This window comes from Vicugna pacos, chromosome 26 (assembly GCF_048564905.1).
Source record: "Vicugna pacos chromosome 26, VicPac4, whole genome shotgun sequence".
Classification (NCBI taxonomy): domain Eukaryota; kingdom Metazoa; phylum Chordata; class Mammalia; order Artiodactyla; family Camelidae; genus Vicugna; species Vicugna pacos.
In genome coordinates, this window is record NC_133012.1 from 5974507 (window position 1) to 5993624 (window position 19118).

General features: G+C 51.9%; 1 protein-coding gene across 1 annotated transcript; it reads right to left on the reverse strand.

Annotated features, from left to right (window-relative positions):
- Window positions 1-1429: 1429 nt before the first annotated feature.
- Window positions 1430-17466, reverse strand: EIF4EBP1 (eukaryotic translation initiation factor 4E binding protein 1). The gene is made up of 3 exons (XM_006201131.4): window positions 17234-17466; window positions 4254-4433; window positions 1430-1889 (listed from the first exon to the last, which is right to left on the reverse strand). The coding sequence occupies exons 1-3, from the start codon at window positions 17376-17378 to the stop codon at window positions 1858-1860; spliced, it is 357 nt and encodes a 118-aa protein (XP_006201193.1). The 5' UTR covers window positions 17379-17466; the 3' UTR covers window positions 1430-1857.
- Window positions 17467-19118: the final 1652 nt, after the last annotated feature.

Genomic DNA, 19118 nt, shown 5'->3' on the forward strand with positions numbered 1-19118 from the left:
CAAGGACTGCTGTGGATCTTTGCCACCGCACAGCACCCAGCCAGGGTGATGCTCAAGGAAGACCTGGGTTTTCTGGGGGACACTTTTGTTCAGCAGGAAAGGCTCACAACTTGTGAACAATTTTCTTACGGTCAGAGAAGCCAGCTTTTTACCCTCTTGGACCCTGAGAGGTAGGATCAAGAAGGGTAATGGACCTGATATGATCATGCAGACTTGTGAGCAAGACCTCTGGTTGGATGCCCGGTGGAAGTAAGATACTTTTAGTGGAAGCCAAGGGCTTAGGGAGCTGATCCAATCTCTAGTCTGATCCTAGCTGGAGATTTTGTTGCCTTTGCTCTGGTGGTGGCCCCTCTATCTCCTCACTTCCTATCTGTAGGAAAAGGATATGCTGTGTGACTGGAGCCAACAACTTCCACACTGTCACCAGGCACAGGGATTCCAGCTGCCTCAGTCCTTGTGAGGGGGAGACTCCTGCTCAGCTCTAGAAGAGGCTAGGAAAGGGACACGTCCATGAAGGCCCGCTGTTCCCCAAATGGCAGGGTGACAAATGTTGAGTCCAGAGCTGGTAAGATCCAGGTCAGCCACTGCCTCCTGATCCAAGGCCATCTATCCCCTAGCACACTCTGTGATGAGAAACACCTGCTGCTTCTCAGCAATTCCTCTGGCTGGCGTTCAAGGCCCTTAGAAATCTGGCCCCCCCTTTTTGGCTGGGTATAAAAGCCACCCACACCCACACAAATTGCCTGCTCTGGCCAAAGCAGGCAACTTGATGTCCTGGCCTCGGACAGCCTGGTTCCCCAAGACCACGTGACCTTGACGACATGGTTCCTACCTCTCCCCAGCCACTCATTCTTGGGACCCAGCTGTAGCACCACCTCCATGAAGCCTTCCTTGCATGGACTGCTCGCCGGTGCCCAACCCTTTATAATCTTTTATGCCACCTTTTCTTACGGAGAAAGTTTACATTTCAGTGAAATCCCCAAGGCAGAGAGCTGCTCACATTTGGGCTCCTATGGCCGTTCACACAACGGAACACTGGACAAATATCCCAGGGCACAGGTTCAAGGAGACTAAGTTGGCCGAGGCTCAGGGTCTTCCCTTTGACATTTGCAGGGAAGGGGACCACAGAGCAAAGAGGGCTGAGTCACTGGGCACGTTTGGGGGGCGGGGACACAGCCCAGAAAAGAGGCAGCACCCACCGCTGAAAAACAAGAGATGGAGAGCAGCAGAGCTGAAGCCCAGCCCATCTGTCATGGACCAGGCTGCACCGTTCCCTTCTCCGAGCTGTACAATGAAGGTAAGACTTGCTCTACTTACCTGACATAATCCGTGTGACTGTCAAACAAGATACACAGAAAGTGTTGACAAGCACTGGACACATGGTAGTCGGTGTTAGCTAGACTTGAAAAGAGCTCAGACAGGGGCCAACTCTGGGCCCTAGGGCGAAGGTGGCTTTTATTTCCTTTCTTGGGAAGGGAGGGAGGGGAGTTTTTCCACACCGTCCTAAGGAAGGGGCAGGTGCGCCCCCAGAGGACGGGGCTGGAAGAGCCGGAGGACCACTCAGAAGGGCTCCTGTCTGTGTCCACTGGCTTGCCCTGGGCTGCAGGGTGTGCCTGAGGTTCCTCTCCTTGGGGTGACAGCTCCTGCAGGGAGGGAGGCACATGGAGGTATCTGCTGGTGTCCATGAAGAGGAAAGGGGAGCAGGTGCCCTGAGTGAGGGAGCAGGGGGCTGGGGTGGCCGACCCCGCGCCCTACGCCTGCGCAGGATGGTCGCTTGCTTAAGGCCTGGCTGGTGTGGCTCTTCTCCCGAGAGGCCATTGGAGCCCAGAGGCATTGCCTGATCCGATGGCTGGTCCTTCAAATGTCCATCTCAAACTGTGACTCTTCACCTGGAGAGAGATGGGACAGAGGGTCAGGTGAGCCATGGGCACATGGTAGGGCTGACATTCTAGAGGCCAGGAAGAGGCATGGCCTTCCAACCCGTTGTTCCTAAGAGGAAAGCAGGGGCCAGGTCTGTGCTGCCAGAGTCCAAGCAGGACTAGGAGTTCCTGGAAATACTCTCTTCCCCAACCCCAAGTGAACAGCGGAGGGGGGAGGGTAGAGCTCAGCGGTAGAGGGCATGCCTAGCATACAGGAGGTCCTGGGTTCAATCCACAGTACCTCTATTTACATAAATAAATATAAACAAACAAACAAACAAACCTAATTCCCCCTCCCTGAAAAATAACAAAACAAAAAAACCACAAATGAACAGCGGAGAGATCACATCTCTCTACAGGAGAGGTGACAGCCCTGAATTTTGTAAAATTTTTATTATTTTTAATAAGAGTGAATGGTTCCTTGGGATTTGAAATACATGCAACTCCACGGACAAACATTCCTTAAACTTGAAACCTGTTTGAACACACGTGCCAGCTTCTGGGTTAGAAACGGCACCGTAACCTACTAGGCATACCCCCGATCACCCACGGAGCAGCCTAACCTTGCGGTAAAGCAGTCGCCTGGGTAATTGAGCCACTCACTGCCTTCACCCAACTTTTACCATTAAATTTTCTAAATAATTCAGGCTGCAGAAGGTTGTTTCATTTTTCATGGGAAGCCTCGTCCCTGATCTCCAGGGCCAGGCTGCTCCAAGGTTCCCCATGGCAGGATGCCTGCTCTGACCCCCACAGGGGAACAACTCTTCTTGTGGTTCTGTGTACACAATACGTGGATCCAAGGGCAGGTGCCTTGGCTTCTTATATCCAGTTAAGCAAAATGGAAAATTACGTCCCTCCCTCTCCACTACACCCCATCCCAGCAACCGTGGGGACTGCCAGGCTGCTATTGAGGGGGTCAGAGCTGTGCGCCAGGGAAATTGCTGGGCTGACCTGCATTTGTCTTGGCACAGAGCAACTCTAGAAACTGGGAGGGAACAGGGTGTGCAAGTGAAGGTGATGAACAGCCTTCAGGTACTGGTGACATGCCAATTTCAGGCGTCGACAACCTCCACATCCTCAACTTCCAGTCTTTGGTTTGAGGCAGAAAGTTGGGGACCGACCACATGAGTCTATCCATCCTTCTCTTAGTCCTTTAACAAAGGGCAGGGAGCAAGGCTGCCTGGGGGGAGCCAGTCCCTCCTACCGCTCTCTGTGTGTGCCCAGGGCCACCCCTCTTCCATCCACTGCTCCCTGAGTCTGAAGGTGAGGCAACCCTGGCCCATCTCAGGTGGCAGGGCTCCCAAGGTAATTATGAATCACATCCTGCCAGCCCCGGAGAGATGGTTCTGCTGCTGTCAGCAGAGCCTGTCCAGCCCGAGGTCCCAGCTGCTTTCTGTCTGGGCTTGATAGACTGCCTTCCAGTGAAGGGTCAGCAGGTTCCAGGCTGACTCAGGTCGTATGCAAGGGCTTATGCTGCATCCTCCCACAGTGGGGGCGCTCAGAACCTCTGGCAAGCCGGTCCCGATGCCACAGAGAGTGAATTCACACACACCTCTGCCAGGTTGGCTGCTCTGATTACCAGCTGGGGAGGCAGGGAGCTGGGTGGAGGGGAGAGGGGCAGACACCAGGAAGGATCCCCATGTCAAGCCTGCAGAAATACCAGGGAAAAGAGCTGTCAATCCAGAGACTACCTCTAAGCCAGGGTGTAAGAGAAGGGACAAAGACCACTGCTATTGGCTCTTGGATCAGCCTGCCTTCCCCTCCTGGAGGTGCACTTTTGCTTTGCTAATAAAATCTTTAAAAGCTTTTGCTACACACACACACACACATATAAACCCTGCAGAAACAACTCATTTCACTGTTTCTACTGTCTTCACGGAGAACCATGGACAACGCCCTGCAGAAGGCGCCCTAGATGCCTTTCTGATCCAGACGTGATTTCCTAGAGGGTGAGGACACAGCGCCTTTGATAAGGCACCTCCTGCACTATGAACGTCGTGGGTGTGTTCCAAGTGTTGCAGACACATGGACAGGCTTCAGAGACAATCATATAAAGGTTATCAAAGTGCTTATCAAAGTGGCTGCCTGCTCCCCTCTCATTTCAAACAAGCTCTCCACCAATGAGGTTACTAATGAGGCCAAATCACCTTTAGTGTTCCTGAGCCCCTCTCATGGGGAAAGTTGGTCCAGATTAAAGTTCTACAGCCCCGCTCCCCCCGACATCTGGGCTCTGGGCCACTCCACGGAGGGTGGGGCAGTTGCCATCATACCCCACCTTGGAATTCCCTCGACCAGATGGGACCACACACATTCCCTTCCCCAGCCGCCACTCACCGCCCGCCGGCTTGTCCTCCGGGCTGCTGCGCAGGTGGTTCTGGCTGGCTTCTGTGGGAGGCTCCTCACCCGTGGGGCTAGTGACCCCCGGGATGGTGGGCAGGTCCCGTGGGGGCGTCCTGGTCACAGGTGAGTTCCGACACTCCATCAGGAACTTCCGGTCGTAGATGATCCTGGTACCTGGAAGGGGGCGGGGACACTGATCAAGCCGTCTCAAAGCCCCTTCCTGCTCTTTTTCCCACTTCTTTGAGGCGTGACTGCAGCAGAGGTATCTGGTTTTCCTGCAAAAGCCTGGGCAGAGGAGTGAGGCTCACTCCATGCCTGGCTGCAGCCCAGGACTCTACTGCCACCAAACTGCCCTGACTCCCATCCGTGGGCACTCCGATAGCCACCTGAACGCATCCTTCCTACCCTGTGCTCTCACCTCAGAGCTCATCAACTCACTCCCCGACTCTGCGCTTGGTGTTAACACTCAGGACCATCACATCTGACAGCGGAGAAAGTGCGTTTTTTTATGCATTTTTCGATTCCATCCTCACAGTGCCCTTGTGGGGTATCCAGCATTTTAAACTCCATTTTACAAAGGAGCAAACAGAAAATTAAGTGATCCCTCTAGCTAGTAAAAATGAGAACTTTTCCTGCCCGAACTCTGTGGAAGAGTGATACCCGGGCTCTCCCGCCCCACAGAGGCTCTCTGTAACTCAGCCCACCTCCCCTGACCACCAGTCTCTGTCCCCTATTCCGCCTGGCAGCCGTTTCCTCATCCATTCCGACGTGTCACCACCCTTCAGGGTTGGTACACAGTCTGCATTCCACTCCTTTAATTTTCACTCTCCTTTCTCAAATGTCACCCTAGGGGGTGGCAACCATGTCTGATAGAATTACTGACTATCCTTAAACCAACCCAGGACCCCTCCAGTGAGGACAGCTCCTTGAGAGACACCTTATAAAGGAGTGTTTTCTCAAGCAGAGGACCCAGGAGCCTTGTGGGAGGCCAAATGATTCATCAAATAAGTGAAGAGTGAGGTTATTCAGGACTGGTCCTTGTATGATCCTATCTCTAAAGCACCAGTGTCCCCCAGTAATATAGCACCTCCCTCATAAATGCTGATAACTCCCTTCTCAACAAAGGGCAGGCCTCAGGCTCAAAGCCTGTGGCAGGCAGAGGAATCCAGCTAGAATTTAAAACTGTCTTGTTGTCATTGTATTTCTTTTTATAGCTACCTTCTATTTATGGCAAGTGAATCTGGTTTTCCATATATAGTTGTGACATCAAGCTTCCTTTTAATATATACAATAGGCTAAAATTTAACATGACAAGAGTACATGTTATATGTTTCATAAGGTGTAATGTACATAAAATAGTAAAAACTAAATTTAAAAGGGAAGATGATGTGAAGAGACATACTAAATATGCGTCTACAAGTAGAATGCAAGGTAAAGACTGAAGATGACACCAGAAATTGACACAACATTGGAAACTGACTATATTGCAATAAAAAAAATATATACAAAAATAAGGAACACAAATGTAGATTAAGAAAAAAGGCTGCAGACGGACAGTGAACGATCCCAGGTTAGAACCAGGCTTCCAGGACTTCAGGTATGCCCTTCCTTGTCAAGGCCCTGAAATGTCTCCCTCATTGAGGGGCTCTGATGAGTGACATTCCAAAGCTGAGATTCACTTCTCGATGTTAGGCACTGTCTGCCTATTATCCCCTGGAGAGGAGAGGGACCAATTTGCATCTCTGAGCTCTGACACGAGTTAATGAGATTGGGCTGCTCACAGGGCTGAGGAGGACCCGGAATTGCTTAAGAGCAGAGGATGGAGAGAGATACGTAAGGATGAACTTGGCCAACTTGCTCCCGTCAGCCTGGTCAGACTCTGGCCTGTCTAGGCGGCCACCCGGTCTTCCTCTCCTCATCTGGCAGGCAATGATGAGAGGGCTGACTGCCCTCCTCTTCATCCCTAGGAGGACTAAAGTTCACAGCTCACGTTTCTTAGGGGGAGGGGTGCCCGGCCAAGAGCACAGAACCCAAGCTAGACTTTAGGCTCTGCTGCCAACCCTGTGCCTCTGTGCCCGCCCCTCCCCCTTTGGGCCTCACCTGTGACATGCAGGTTCCTCATCTGCCACGTGGAGGGCTGTGGGCTTCACGTGCGCAGCGTGAAGGCTGTGAGAGAAGCCCAGTGAGCTACAAATGGAGAAAACGGTGCCCTCTCCTTGAGGAGGCATGTCATGGCTTCACAGATGGGAGGGACCACTTTTCTCTGTTTCTCAGTCCTCCCGGCCTGGTACCTTACCTCTTTATCCCTCTGCCCCCTCTCACCTTGGCTTCTTTGTTGGTTTGCCCACCACAGAGTAGGGACCCAAGAACTGTAGATTCAATCATCTCAAAAAAAAAAAAAAAAAAAAACCCAAAACCGGAAAAAAAAAAACCCCCACAAAAACCTGGAGGTTGGCAGCTTCTGGGGAGGTTCTATAAAGTTCACTAGCCCCCAGCGATTTTTTAAAAAAATATTTGTGGTAAGATAGAAATAACATAAAACTTACCACCTGAACTATTTTTAAATGTAGTTGACTGGGGTTCAGCACACCCACATTGTTGGGCACCCACCTCCAGGACTCTCCATCTTGCACAACTGAAACTCTATCCATGAAATAAACTTCCTGCCCCCTCCCCCAGCCCCTGGCAACCCCGTTCTGCTTTCTGTCTCTCTGAGTTGGACTGCTCTGGGTATCTCACGTAAGTGGAATCCCACCGTATTTGTTCTGTTGTAATCGGCTTGTTTCACTTAGGATAATGTCCTCAAGCTTCATCCTAATGGTTGGGCCATGTGGGAATTTCCCTCCTTTTAAAGGCTGAATAGGAGGACGTGTTCTACCCAAATCAGAGAAAGGCGAGGGGCTTCCGGGAACCCGCAGTCAGTCAGCAGCTTTGTGGCAGAGCCAGAACAACCAAACTCTGCTCATTTAGGAAAGAGGAAAAGGTGGGGAAGAAATCCAGAAGTCTGACTTTATGCGTGAAACCATACTAAGGCATTTTAGAAAGGCTTGCGGGTGTGGGAAGGGCTGACTTGAAAGAAAACTAAGCGTAGTTTTAAATGAAGCCATTATTAACTCTATTTTTTTAAGTTGTAGAAAAACAGAAATGCTATTGTTGCAAATTATTTGGCTTCTCAAGAGTCACAGTAATAAAAACAATATGCAATATGAAAGCAACCTAAGTATCCATCAACAGGTAAATGGATAAAGATAATGGTATATATGTACACAATGGAATAGTACTCACATAAAAAAGAATGAAATTCTGCCACTTGCAACAACATGGATGGACCTGGAGGGCTTTATGCGTAGTGAAGTAAGTCAAAATGAGACTCTCTGCGGGGCTGGGGAAGGAGTGGTGAGCTCGCCCCCCAGCACCTCTCCAGCTGTGTCTAGCCCCGTCCACACTGGACTTTAACTCCAGGAGCTGTATTCAAGGAGGGGACTACCTCAACCTAGGGACAAGTGTTAACCTTCACCCACACAACTGCCAATGTTTGTTCAACCCTGTGCCCGGAGAGTAGGTTGTGTATTCACTCACTGAACCCCTTTGGACCACAGCATGCCAGGTGTGAGGGACCCAAGGGACAGTGAGACAGAATAACAGCTCCCTGATCTCAGACACACAGTTTAGCTGGAGGAGAAAGACCTGGAAACAAACAAGTACAGTCAAGTATGTGGTGTCTAAAAACAGAAGCATAGGCGGGGACCTGACAGGGACAGGAAGAGATCTATTCTGTGTGTAGCTCTGGTGACAGAGAAACCAAGCCCCTTGACCCTAAACCCCAGAGCCAGAGAAGCATCCATGTCACCCCAATTCTGCACTGCCCCCAAGTAGGGGGTGGTCCATGGGAGAGGTGGTCTGAGGATGACCTCGGAGGTATTGGAGGTGCAGAGCAGGAGAATCCAGAACCTGTCACCCAGCAGAGCTGGGGGGGGGGGAAGATAGGCAGACACCCCCCCACCAAACACTTCAAATCATTTGTGTAGCTGAGATCCTGTTGGGTGCTGGGAGTTCACAGTTGGGTCTTAAACTACATGTAGAGAATAACTCAGGCTGTCTTCTAACGGAAAGCACATTTAAATGCATCACCTAACAACATGAGGACAGCATAAGCCCAGCCGGCTGCCAGAGGTCCCAGGGCCGCGGAGGCAGAGGGTGGGAATATCATCACTGAGGGATGAACACCTGCTGCTCTTCCTACAGCCTAGTGGTTAGAGACCTGGCTCTCCCATGTGCTGGCTCAGACCACTCTGGGCATTATGACTCCATTACGTCTCTGTGCCTCGATTTCTTCTTCTGTAGAATGGGGACCGTGGCAATGCAACAGTTCAACCTCATAGGGTCACTGTGTGGGTCATCACAGTGGCTGGACACAAAGTAAGCCCTAACCAAACAAATCCCCACTATTGCCAGGACCAGTGTGGCTTCACTGATGTATTTTACTCTTTATTCAGTCCCATTTACACCAGGAATCAGCTATATGGGGGCCAAAAAAAAAAAAAAGCTGGGACAAATCAGTGGGAGGTAAGCAACCCTGCAAAGAGAATTGGGGGAGAAAAAGGGGAGATAGATGGGGAGATGGGGGAGGGTAAGGGCATCTTCCATCCTTCAGTTCACAGAAACAGGCTTCAAGAACCACCATGAGCTTTGGCATGTCTGGTAACCACTGTTCTCTGGGACTTTAAAACTCCAGATGTGCACCTAAGGCAAGAAAAGCATTTTTCCTCTAGGCATGCTTTGTGGTGAGGATCTGTTTGCTAGGGTTGATAAAGCCACCCAAACTACCCCCCCAACCCCGCCCCGGGCCTGGTTTCCTCACCGTAAACAAGGGCTTGTTCTAGGCTCATTCAAACTATTTTTAAAGCACCAACCCCAGGCCAGTCTTTGTAGGTACTCTCTAGGGTCTATTCCAGCTCTGACATGCAACCACTTATTTTTAGAGTCTTCTTGTGGGCAGGTGCTTAAAGGGGTGCAACCAGCCCCGGGCTTAGAGGGAGAAGTTCTGGGTTCAAACCTGAGTTGTGGGGGAGGGTATAGCTCAGTGGTAGAGCGCTATGCTTAGCATGCACGAGATCCTGGGTTCAATCCTCAGTACCTCCATTAAAAAAATAAATAAATCTGAAAACAAAGCCAAACCGCCCTGAGACCCGGCTTTATTCCTCAGCTCTAGCAGGAGGGTACCGACAAGATCCTCCCGGGAGTATTGTGAAGGTCGCATCACCGCGTCAGCACTGCCTGGCTGTAAGCTCCGTGTGCCCCTCAATTCCTACCCCCCTGCCCCCGGCTGGCCAAGGGAGACGCATTATCCTCAACTCATAGACAGGGACTGAGGCTCAGAAAGGCTGGCCCCTTGCAGCCTCTGACCCTAAACACCAACCTCTGTTTAAATTAGGAAGGTGCCTGGTGTGGAGTCAGCTGGCTGGAGCTCTCAGGGATCATAAAACCCCCACCCCTGGGCTCTCTGTGTGCCTGGAGCCTACTGACACCTTAACCCCCACTCCCCACTGCAGGATCCTTCCCATACCTGCATTTCTGCAATATATAAAACATCTTCTCTAGATGTGTTTACCCTAACAAGACTCATGGCCCCAGGAGATAGCCCGGCTCACAACACGATAGGCAGACAGGCCTCACATCCTGCTCTTATCAAAGTCGTAAAACCTATTGTTCAGAGAAGTCCGGACAGATCTGACAACCAACCAGGTACCTGTGCATGAATGGATCATGCAGCCCCTGCTCCTTGTGTAAATAGCCCCTTCCCCCCAATATAGACACTGCATGCGTAACCCGGGGGCGCTCACGCAGGCACTTCTCCCCGCGGCCCACTGTCACCTATAGCAGTGTCCCTATTAAACTTTCCTAAATTCTTCTCGAGCTCAGGTAATTCTTCATCAACCCGAGCATCACTGGTGCCGTGTGTGCCCACAACACCTGGGCCGGTCCCAGCAACTGGAAAACCACGGGAGTCTGCAGACTTCTAAGTATCCTTCTGCGTGTTTGGCCAGAACACGATGTTCCGAGAGGGAGGCCTCTCCATCTGCCCACTCCCCGGGGATGCAGCTCCTGTAAATCCAGACGAGCTGGTCCCGGCTTTCCCTGGAGGGCCCCCCCGCCACCCACCGCAGAAGCATTCTTCGCCTGAGCGGTGGACGTGAGGACGGGAGGCCCAGCAAGAGTACAAGAACGGAATTCCTAGAACTGCTGTCCCCATTCCAGGGAAGGGAGAGCATTTCACAACAGGGCCGGGTAGGGGTGCGAACGCCCGTGCTCAGACATAAGCCAGCAGCGTGGGCTACGCCCTCGGACGGGGTGACATCCAGCTCGCACCAGCAGTGCCTGTCAACCAGGAGGCAGGTGCATGCAGTGCCAGGTCCACCAGGGCTCTCCCTCCCCATCCCCTACGCACCAGGCAGGGACTGCGTGCATCTGGGCAGCTTTTCTTGCGGGGCAGTCTGTTTAGCAAGAGGAGCAGACTTGCCTGGGAGAGAATCCTGGTGAGAGGAGCAGAGCGTGCTGTCTCCAAGAGTTCCCTTCGCCTCTGGCACCACCAGCTCTGCAGAGACCCCCCCCCCCACATCGGGATGCTGCTCTGAGGCCAGGAACCTTAGGCAGGTCCAGGAGTAACAATGAGACCAGCAGTGAGTGACAAAAGGGCTCGCCAAAGGGCCTTCCAGCTAGTCTCTCCCTTCAGACACCATCAGGGAACAGGCCCGTTTATTTGCAAATTAAGCAGGAGGGACAAGGCTTTCAAAGAAACAGGTCAGGACAAAATAGTTGAAGGAATCCTAAGGGCTGGCCAAGCTTCTTCCTTTCCCCATGCACCTGTGCGGAGCAGGGTAAAGCTACCCCGAAATTCACCATCAACTCTTCTGAATGCCCCCCCCAGCCGTTACACAGCTGCAAATGCGGCCCCTGGAAGGGGGAAGGGCCCTGCTTTTGGAGTGAATTGCATCCCCCCTAATTCACAAGTTGAAGTCCCAACCCAGGGTACCTGGGTGTAACTGTATTTGGAGATAAGGACTTTTAAAGAGGCCATTATGTTAAAATGAGGCTGTTAGGGTGGGGCCCTAAAACAATATGCTGGTGTCCTCGTAGCGGGAGAGAGAGATTCCACGGAGGGAAGGCCACGTGAAGAGGCGGCAAGAGGGCTGCAAGCGGGGAGGGGGGGTGGAGGGGGTGGGGGAGGGGGAGGGGAGGTAGGGGTGGAGGGGGCTTCAGGATAAACCAACCCTGCCGGCACTTTGATCTTGGACTTGCAGCTTCTAGATCGAGGAGAAAATTTCTGTTGTTTAAACAACCCAGTCTGGGGGCTTTGTTACGGCAGCCCTAGCATATTGGCCCACTATCCCCTTTTGTTTGGAAGAGCAGAGGAGACCCATTCACTGGCACACGTTCTTTAAGGCAAGAGACCCAGGTCTTAACCTCCATGCTGCGTGCCTCACTGGGTACACACCGCGTGTGAACCCGCCTGCACCTCCCGGGATGCTCACCCCTACCCACCTTTGGACCCCTGAGCTCAGAAACTCGACTCTACTCTGTCATCAGTACTCCAGGAAAATCAAGGATGTTCAAATGGGAGTGCTGCGTACGGCTGGGTAAGCACAGGCTCCTCGGAAGGGTGTTCCCAAAGGCAGGTAGGTGGGCAGTGGTTAGTAAGAGGAGGCGGGACACCAGGCCAGTATGGCCCAGTTTATACGGTTTACTCTGTGGAGCTGGCCCCAAAGCCTTGAAAACGGGGCATGGGGTCTGTGACTCAAGTGTTTTCAGGAAGGTGTCCCCCGTTCCTAGATCAACAACCGATTTAGGGGCTCATGTCCTATCTGCTTCTACACCTGGCCCTCAACTCTGCTGGCCACACAGCAGGCAGGCAGTGAAGTTCCCTCCAAGGGCTGTTCTTTGAGGCTCGGCCCTTGAGTAAGATCCTTTAAATGCGTGGCTCCCCTAGCGCCTCCCAATCCCTGTTTGCACATGCAGTTTCTCTCATTCAAAGGAGTTATTTCCCCATCTCTTTGAATCTGGGCTGACCCTACAGCCTGCTTGGACCAACAGAACACTGTGTAAGTGACATTATGTGACTTCTGGGTCTAGTCCTTAAGGGGCCTTGGAAACTGCCACATAAATAAGCTCACATTAGGGGTAGTGGTGGTATAGCTCAGTGGTAGAGCGCATGTCTAGCATGCATGAGGTCCTGGGTTCAACCACCAGTACCTCCATTAAAAATAAATTTAAAAATCTATCACAGCGAAAGAGAATGTGACAATGAATGTATGTATGTTCACGTATAACTGACAAATTGTGCTCTACACCGGAATTTGACACAACATTGTAAAATGACTATAACCCAATAAAAAAATGTAAAAAAAATTCTAATTACCACCCCCTCTCAAAAAAAACAAGCTCACATTTGGAATGATAAGGGGCCAGGAGGACAGAGAGAGAGCCCCCAACCTTCTGGCTGTCCCCAGCAATGCCCAGATAGGTAGCTAGGGCCACTCTGGACCTTCCAGCCCAAGGCAATCCAGCTGCCAACTGTATGCAGTCAGATGAATGGGCTCAGGCAAGATGATCAAAGAAGGCCCTGTGGGCCCAAAGAATGAAGAGAAATAACAGATTTTTGTTGTCGTCCAAGTGACTGCGTTTGGGGATGGCTTGTTACACAGCAATGGATGATGCTACAGCCATTCTCATCAAGGTAAGTATCTCTGTCTGGGCCTAATATCTGAGTTCTCCGCACGAACCTTCACGACACAGGCAGTGGACTACAAGGCACAGGTAGTGAGCAACCAAATGCCCGGGCAGATGCTACCTACTCCCGCCTAGTCAGCGATGCTGGGTGCAAACAAGGAAATGAAGAGCATTAAGCCCAGTGTCTAAGTCCCAGACCCCAAAACTGACTTGTTCAATATAAAAGTCCTCCTTCTACCTTCCGCTCCATAATAGCTGGGAAAGGTACTAACGCTGTCACCTGCAATACTGGGGGAAGTGGGAGAGTTCAGAGAAAGTTAATTCCTGCCCCTGGGACATTCCAAGACAAATCATTATACCCTGTAACTGAAAGGACAGAAAAGAAAACTTAGACGTCCGTACGAAGCCAGCTGAGACCCAGGTCTGCTGGTAGAGAAATTAGGTTACCCTGAGAATGCTGTCATTGCAGCGGTCTTTTCAACCCTTCACCTTCTAAACACCAGACGTGGCACTCTTGGTGGCAGCTACAAAGACGAGTAAGCTGGCTGGGAAAGAACTTCCTGTCTAACCCAGGGAACAAGCGTGTAAACAAACACACGTGACTCACTGTTCTGAATCACAGTGGAGAAAGAACACTGGCATGGATCTCAGTAAGACTGGAAAGTAACAGGTTTCCCTTTGTTTGGACAGGCAACAATCTCTGTGCACCAATGAACACTTTTCGTTCATTTCACCTTAGGAAGTAATCCTTTTTTCAGCAATGCTGCCCCTTCCGAACTCCTCTTCTGGAATGACATCAAATACAGATCCACAGGACAAAATGCCTGATTACTTTACACCAACAGACAAATATGGTCCCATCCTGCTGGCCCTTTTCAACAAATTTGGTAATGAAGGACTTTTTTTTGCTCTTTCATGGGGAAAAAAACCAAAAACATCAAACTCCTTTTTCAAATAATAAAGCCCTGCCACCTTTGAGGATATTGAAAAAGATATCTATGTAAGCCTCTGAAAGCAATTCAGATCCAGCAGCTGTGTCTGTATGAGGAGGTAAGGCCGACCAGGCTGACTACTTGGAGCAGGCAGTCCTCACTTGAGGATCATACAAGTTCTATAAGCAAAGGGGGTGGGTGGGTGGGAGCCGATGTCTGCCTAATTGCTTCAGTCTATAGATACAACTTCGATGCTTCTAATTCTACGTTAGGTTGTGTCTTCATCTTTGTAACTTCCAACCCAAGCCCTCAAGGTCAGACGGTCTTCCCATGCCAGGAAGGCCTTAAGAACAGGGAGGCTCACCCGCATTGGCGGGAGTTGGATGTTCTATGACAGGGTCCTCATCAAAGTCTTTAACGAGGCAAAGAGTGTGGAATGTTCTGAACACTTTAAAAGCAAGCTCAGGTCAGTGTAAAAAGAGGCCTATTATATTTCCCTCACTGCCTTCATGTCAAGTTCTTTTAATCTTTAATAATGAGACACTGTGACTAAGGCCTCGGGACACTGGCTGTGCTCTGGCTTCAGTGCTCAGCCCTCCCCACCCCTCTTCCGGGCACCGTCTGTTGCACAGCCAGACCTGGGAGCTGCCCCAAGGTAAGCTTCCCGAGAACTCGCTTTGTTTGTCTAACCAAATAGGTTGCCAGTGACACCTGTAGATCTACCTGCTTACCTCTGGTTAACCTCATCCAGGTACAGGGCTGAGGTGTGACAGCCACCTAAGCAACAACCCCAGTAGCTTTGGGGTCAAACGTCCAACATGGAACTGGGAACGTGGAGGTTGGCAGAGGGAGGCTGGAGAAAGCTTTCTGACGCGCTCAAAGGTTCTGCTGGCTTATGGTGTTACTAGAGACTTTCAAGACTCCATGGATTCAAATATTCATATGCGACACTCTCTTAAGTAAATTTCTTGCACGTTCTCCAGATCAGTGGCTCAACCTGTGGCGGGTTAATGACCGCGAAAAGCAAACTGGAATCAGAGGAACAGAGATGGCTCAAATCATCTGCTGCTCCAGGGACAAACACTGCAGTGCCATTTCCAGCAGGAGTGACCAGCACTAACTCCAATAGCTTCTGACACCTCCCGTCCACACAGGGTGTTGAGAGCCCGGCTCATGCCAAACCCAACCTCGAGAGACATTTACCTGGGTAGAAGCATCGCTTTTTGTCAGACCACAGCAGTCGGAAAGGATGAGGGCTGTCACTATCCACTAATTTCTGAGTGCTCAGAGCGTGGTACTTACACCAATCTCTGGGAGCCACTGAGAAATGCAGACTCTTAGGCCTTACCCCCAATCTACAGAATCAGAATTCGCACTGAGATGAGGTTCCCCAGGTAATTCATATGCATGTTGAGAAACATTCTGGACTGTAGCAAAAGGGGGCCAGGAATGATCTTTTCTCATCAGGTCAAGCTTCTCTGCCCTGACAAAGGAGGCAGCTTTGGAGGAAGACTCCATGCCTTGACCGAGGCAGGCCAGGTTCACTGACCGAGGCAGAGGCAAGCCTGGATTCTCCGGGTTATGAACTGTGAGCTATGCCTCCCCGGCTGGACACCCCAGACAATTAAGTGTTGGTTTTAGGTTTCTGGCACTGCTAGCTTTCTGCCTGTTGGCCTCAGAAACTAAGTTACACTCTGATGCAGAAGGCCCTTCCCCTCTCTCCCAACTAAAGACTTTCAAAATGTGGGAGATGGGCTGAGATCTGCCCCAAACTCCCATTTCTCAGTCCAAAGTGAGAAGTGGATCAGAGTTCCCTGTAAACAGCATGGCTGCCAATCACTTCCAACCTGACCCGCCCCCATGTAGCAAGCAAGGTGCAAAGCAGGGCTACCTGAGCCTACCTGAACAGATCAAGCAGAGGTTCACACCTTCACTTGAACCCCCAGCTTGTCTGGAAAGGTCCCAGTGGACTCATTATGACACAGAAAAAGAAGAACAGCATGGACCATATAACATCCAGCTAGGAAAGAGAATTTGAGTCACCAGTGTAAGAGTCGCTGGGAACTCTTCCTTGGATCGCTTTTAATAAGAGACAGCATCTCTCCCCTCCACGCTTGGTTGCTATTTCTTGTTCAATCTGGGAAAATAGTATGATTCTGGGCACTGAACAGGTGGTTTTTAAGTTTGGGGACTCAGTGCACGCCTTCCCTGGAATAAAGTGGCACGGTTGGATAAGAACATCTAAGATCCCCAACAGTTCTAACGTTGTATGTTTTGGATCAAACAGCCCAGGACCTTGGCTCTGGCTGTGCTCCCCGGACTGTTGCCTGAGAAAATAAGCACGTGGCCCCGACGCTGGCAGGCGAAGAGTCTGCAGCCCCGCCCCGCGCCTCTCAGCCCAGCGCCAGAGGACCTGCGGCGTTTTTCTGAGTAGTTTGGGAAGAAGCGTTGGAAGAGTGCGCAGGGGAGGGGAGAAGGACAGAGGCGGGCGAGGGCAGCGCGAGGACGGGAGGGAAGTAGTGAGCCACAAGGATTTCATCATGCAAACGCGCGGGTAGATTTCATCAGCGTCCGTGCGCGGGGCTCCTGGGCTGGGAGGGAATGCCAAGCTCCCGAGAGCAGCCCAAGGCTAGCCCTCACCCGCACAAGCTCGGCTTCCTCTTCCTCATCCACCCTCTGGGAGGTCACACGGTCCCCCCTCCCCCCGGACAAAAGAACGTGTTTTTCTGCACAGCTCGGCCCGCGGCCCCAGGTCCCTCCCCGGAGATTCACACGCGTTAAAGGGCAATCTGCCACCCGTGCCGCCGAGGAGCTCCTGGAGCACACGAGCACCCTCAGCCCAAAGCTGGGGGTGCCTCGGGAAGGAAAAAGAACTCTGCCAGAGTCATTTACCCCAACGGAGAAGCCCCATCCCACCCCACTAAAATCCTCAGGCCAGGCCTCTCCTGGATGGGTGGGCCATCCCGACCCCACCCTACTCTGCCTCAGAGCAGCCCCCAACACCCACAGGGGGCAGCACCCCTCGGCAAGTGGCAGTCCTGGAAGCGTGCGTTTGTTTACGTGCGGGGACTCAGCTGTCTCTCCCAGAAAGAAGGAAACTAATGTGGCATTTTCAGCCACGACTCGACGACGCACCCAGAAGGCAGGCGATGGGACGCGGCCCCCCACTCGCTCCCTGTGGCCCCCTCCGCGAAGCCGGTCTTCCCAATCACCGTGGCCCTGAGCCTGAACGTCTCGTCCAGCTGCCAGTTCCCGATCCCTCCCGCTCTGCCCAGTCGGTCCTCCCCACCGCGCGCACCCGGAGCCAGCGCCTACCTCCCGGGGTCGTGCTGAAAAGCGTGCCGCCGGGGGTGGTGCTGTAGTCCCCGGGCGGCAGTTGCACGCCGTCGCCGAGGACCACCCGGCGAGTGGCGGGGATGGCCCGGCTTGGGGTCTGGCTGCAGCTGCTGCCGCTGGACATGGTCTCCCGCGCGCTGCAGCCCGCAGCCGGAGCGTGGCCCTCTCGCCCCTCTGGCCTCGCTCCTCCCGGCTCGGGCCCGCCCCGCCCGAGACCGCCCCTTCCGCCCCTCGAGCTGACGCCCCCTGGGATTTGTAGTTCCCGCTGCGCCGCCGCCCAGCCTACCTCCCCGGGGCTGCCAGGGCTGGCGTCCCTGCCCAGCGCTGGGTGGGAGGCCCCCTACCCACCGCCTCCTGCACGCCGATGCCTGCGCCCGCCCCTGTTCCTTTCGGGTCCCTTGTGGGCCACGATGGCAGGGACGGGTTGAGTGGACTGGCGGTCGGGAAGCTGACTTGGGTTAATGCCTCGCTGGGACAGAGGCGCGTCTCAGCTGTGCAGGGATCCTAGCCGACTCGGCCCACTCTGGGAAGGCCAGTTTCAACACTAGGACATCAGGCCTGAAGGTCCCCTCAACCCTCCCTGTTCGGTGCACTAGTTCCTCATGAGAAGGTGGGGGTTGATTAGTCATTCATCAGTTCATTGAACATTTACGATGTGGCAGACATGGAAGAGTGGCCAAGAATGCACATTCCTTGCCCCTAGAGGGTGTGGGAGGCGGCCACGTGGACAAACCACACAGCTGGGTGATGAGGACTAAACCTGGAGCGAGGTGGGGCGAGGAGGGGCTGGACGTCGGTAGGGGTGCGCGTCGGGGGAGGGGTAAATGTTGGTCAAAGAAGGTTCCTAACAGCCCTTTGAGTTTGGGACCGTCGCCCCCCATGCTGCCTGAGGTTTAGTAGGCTCTCCTAAAATGAATGAATGAATGAATGAATGAACTAAAGGATGAATGACTCTTCAAGGAGATCTCTAAAGGAGGACGGAAAAGCCTGCTCTGGCCACATCTTGTAAGGGAAGAGGAGACAGAAAAGTTTAAAAGGAACATCTGGACGGATTGTAAAGGATTTTAAAAATGCCCCGGGGGTTTAGACCTTGTCCTCTAAGGGGAGGAGATATCAGAGATCTTTTAAGCTGGGGAGTGACACAATTATCTTTTTAGAAACAAGACTGGTGGCTGTGGAGTTTGAGAATGGACTACAGGAGGGTGAGCTGGAGGTGGGAAGATAAGACTGGGTTAAGTCACTCCTGAGCTAAACTCTGGGTCTCCACTGTCCAGCATGATAGCCTCTGGCCTCAGGTGCCCGCTGAGCACTTGGAATGTAGCTAATCCACAATTACAAGTGTAAAATGCACACTAGATTTATAAGACTTAGTACAAAAAAAAATCTCAATAACTTGTTTTGTACTGAGTTAGAGGATAAAATAATATTTTTAATATATTGAGTTAAGTAAAATCTATTATTAAAATTAATTTCACCTGCTTCTTTTTACTTTTTTGGCAGGACCAGAAGAAATTTATATTTATGGCTCATAAAATTCTATTGGATAGTGCTGCTCTAGAACGAGGTATGAAAGTAATCCTAAAGTTCTTAGAACTGTCCTCCCAGAAAACTACGGACTCATCAAATTTTAACTCTGACCGGGTACATTATAGGGCGTCCAGAACAATGCTTACCATCTTATTAAAAAACAAAACAAACAAACAAAAAACCCCCCAATAAACAGAGGCTCAGAGAGAAACAGGGTTTTACCTAAGATCACACAGCTATGAAATGCCTGAGGCAGGACCAGAATCCAGTCTGACCTCCCTTTCAGGCCAGCTCTTTTCTCACCACAGGAGAGACCTTATAAGGACACCAGTCCCAT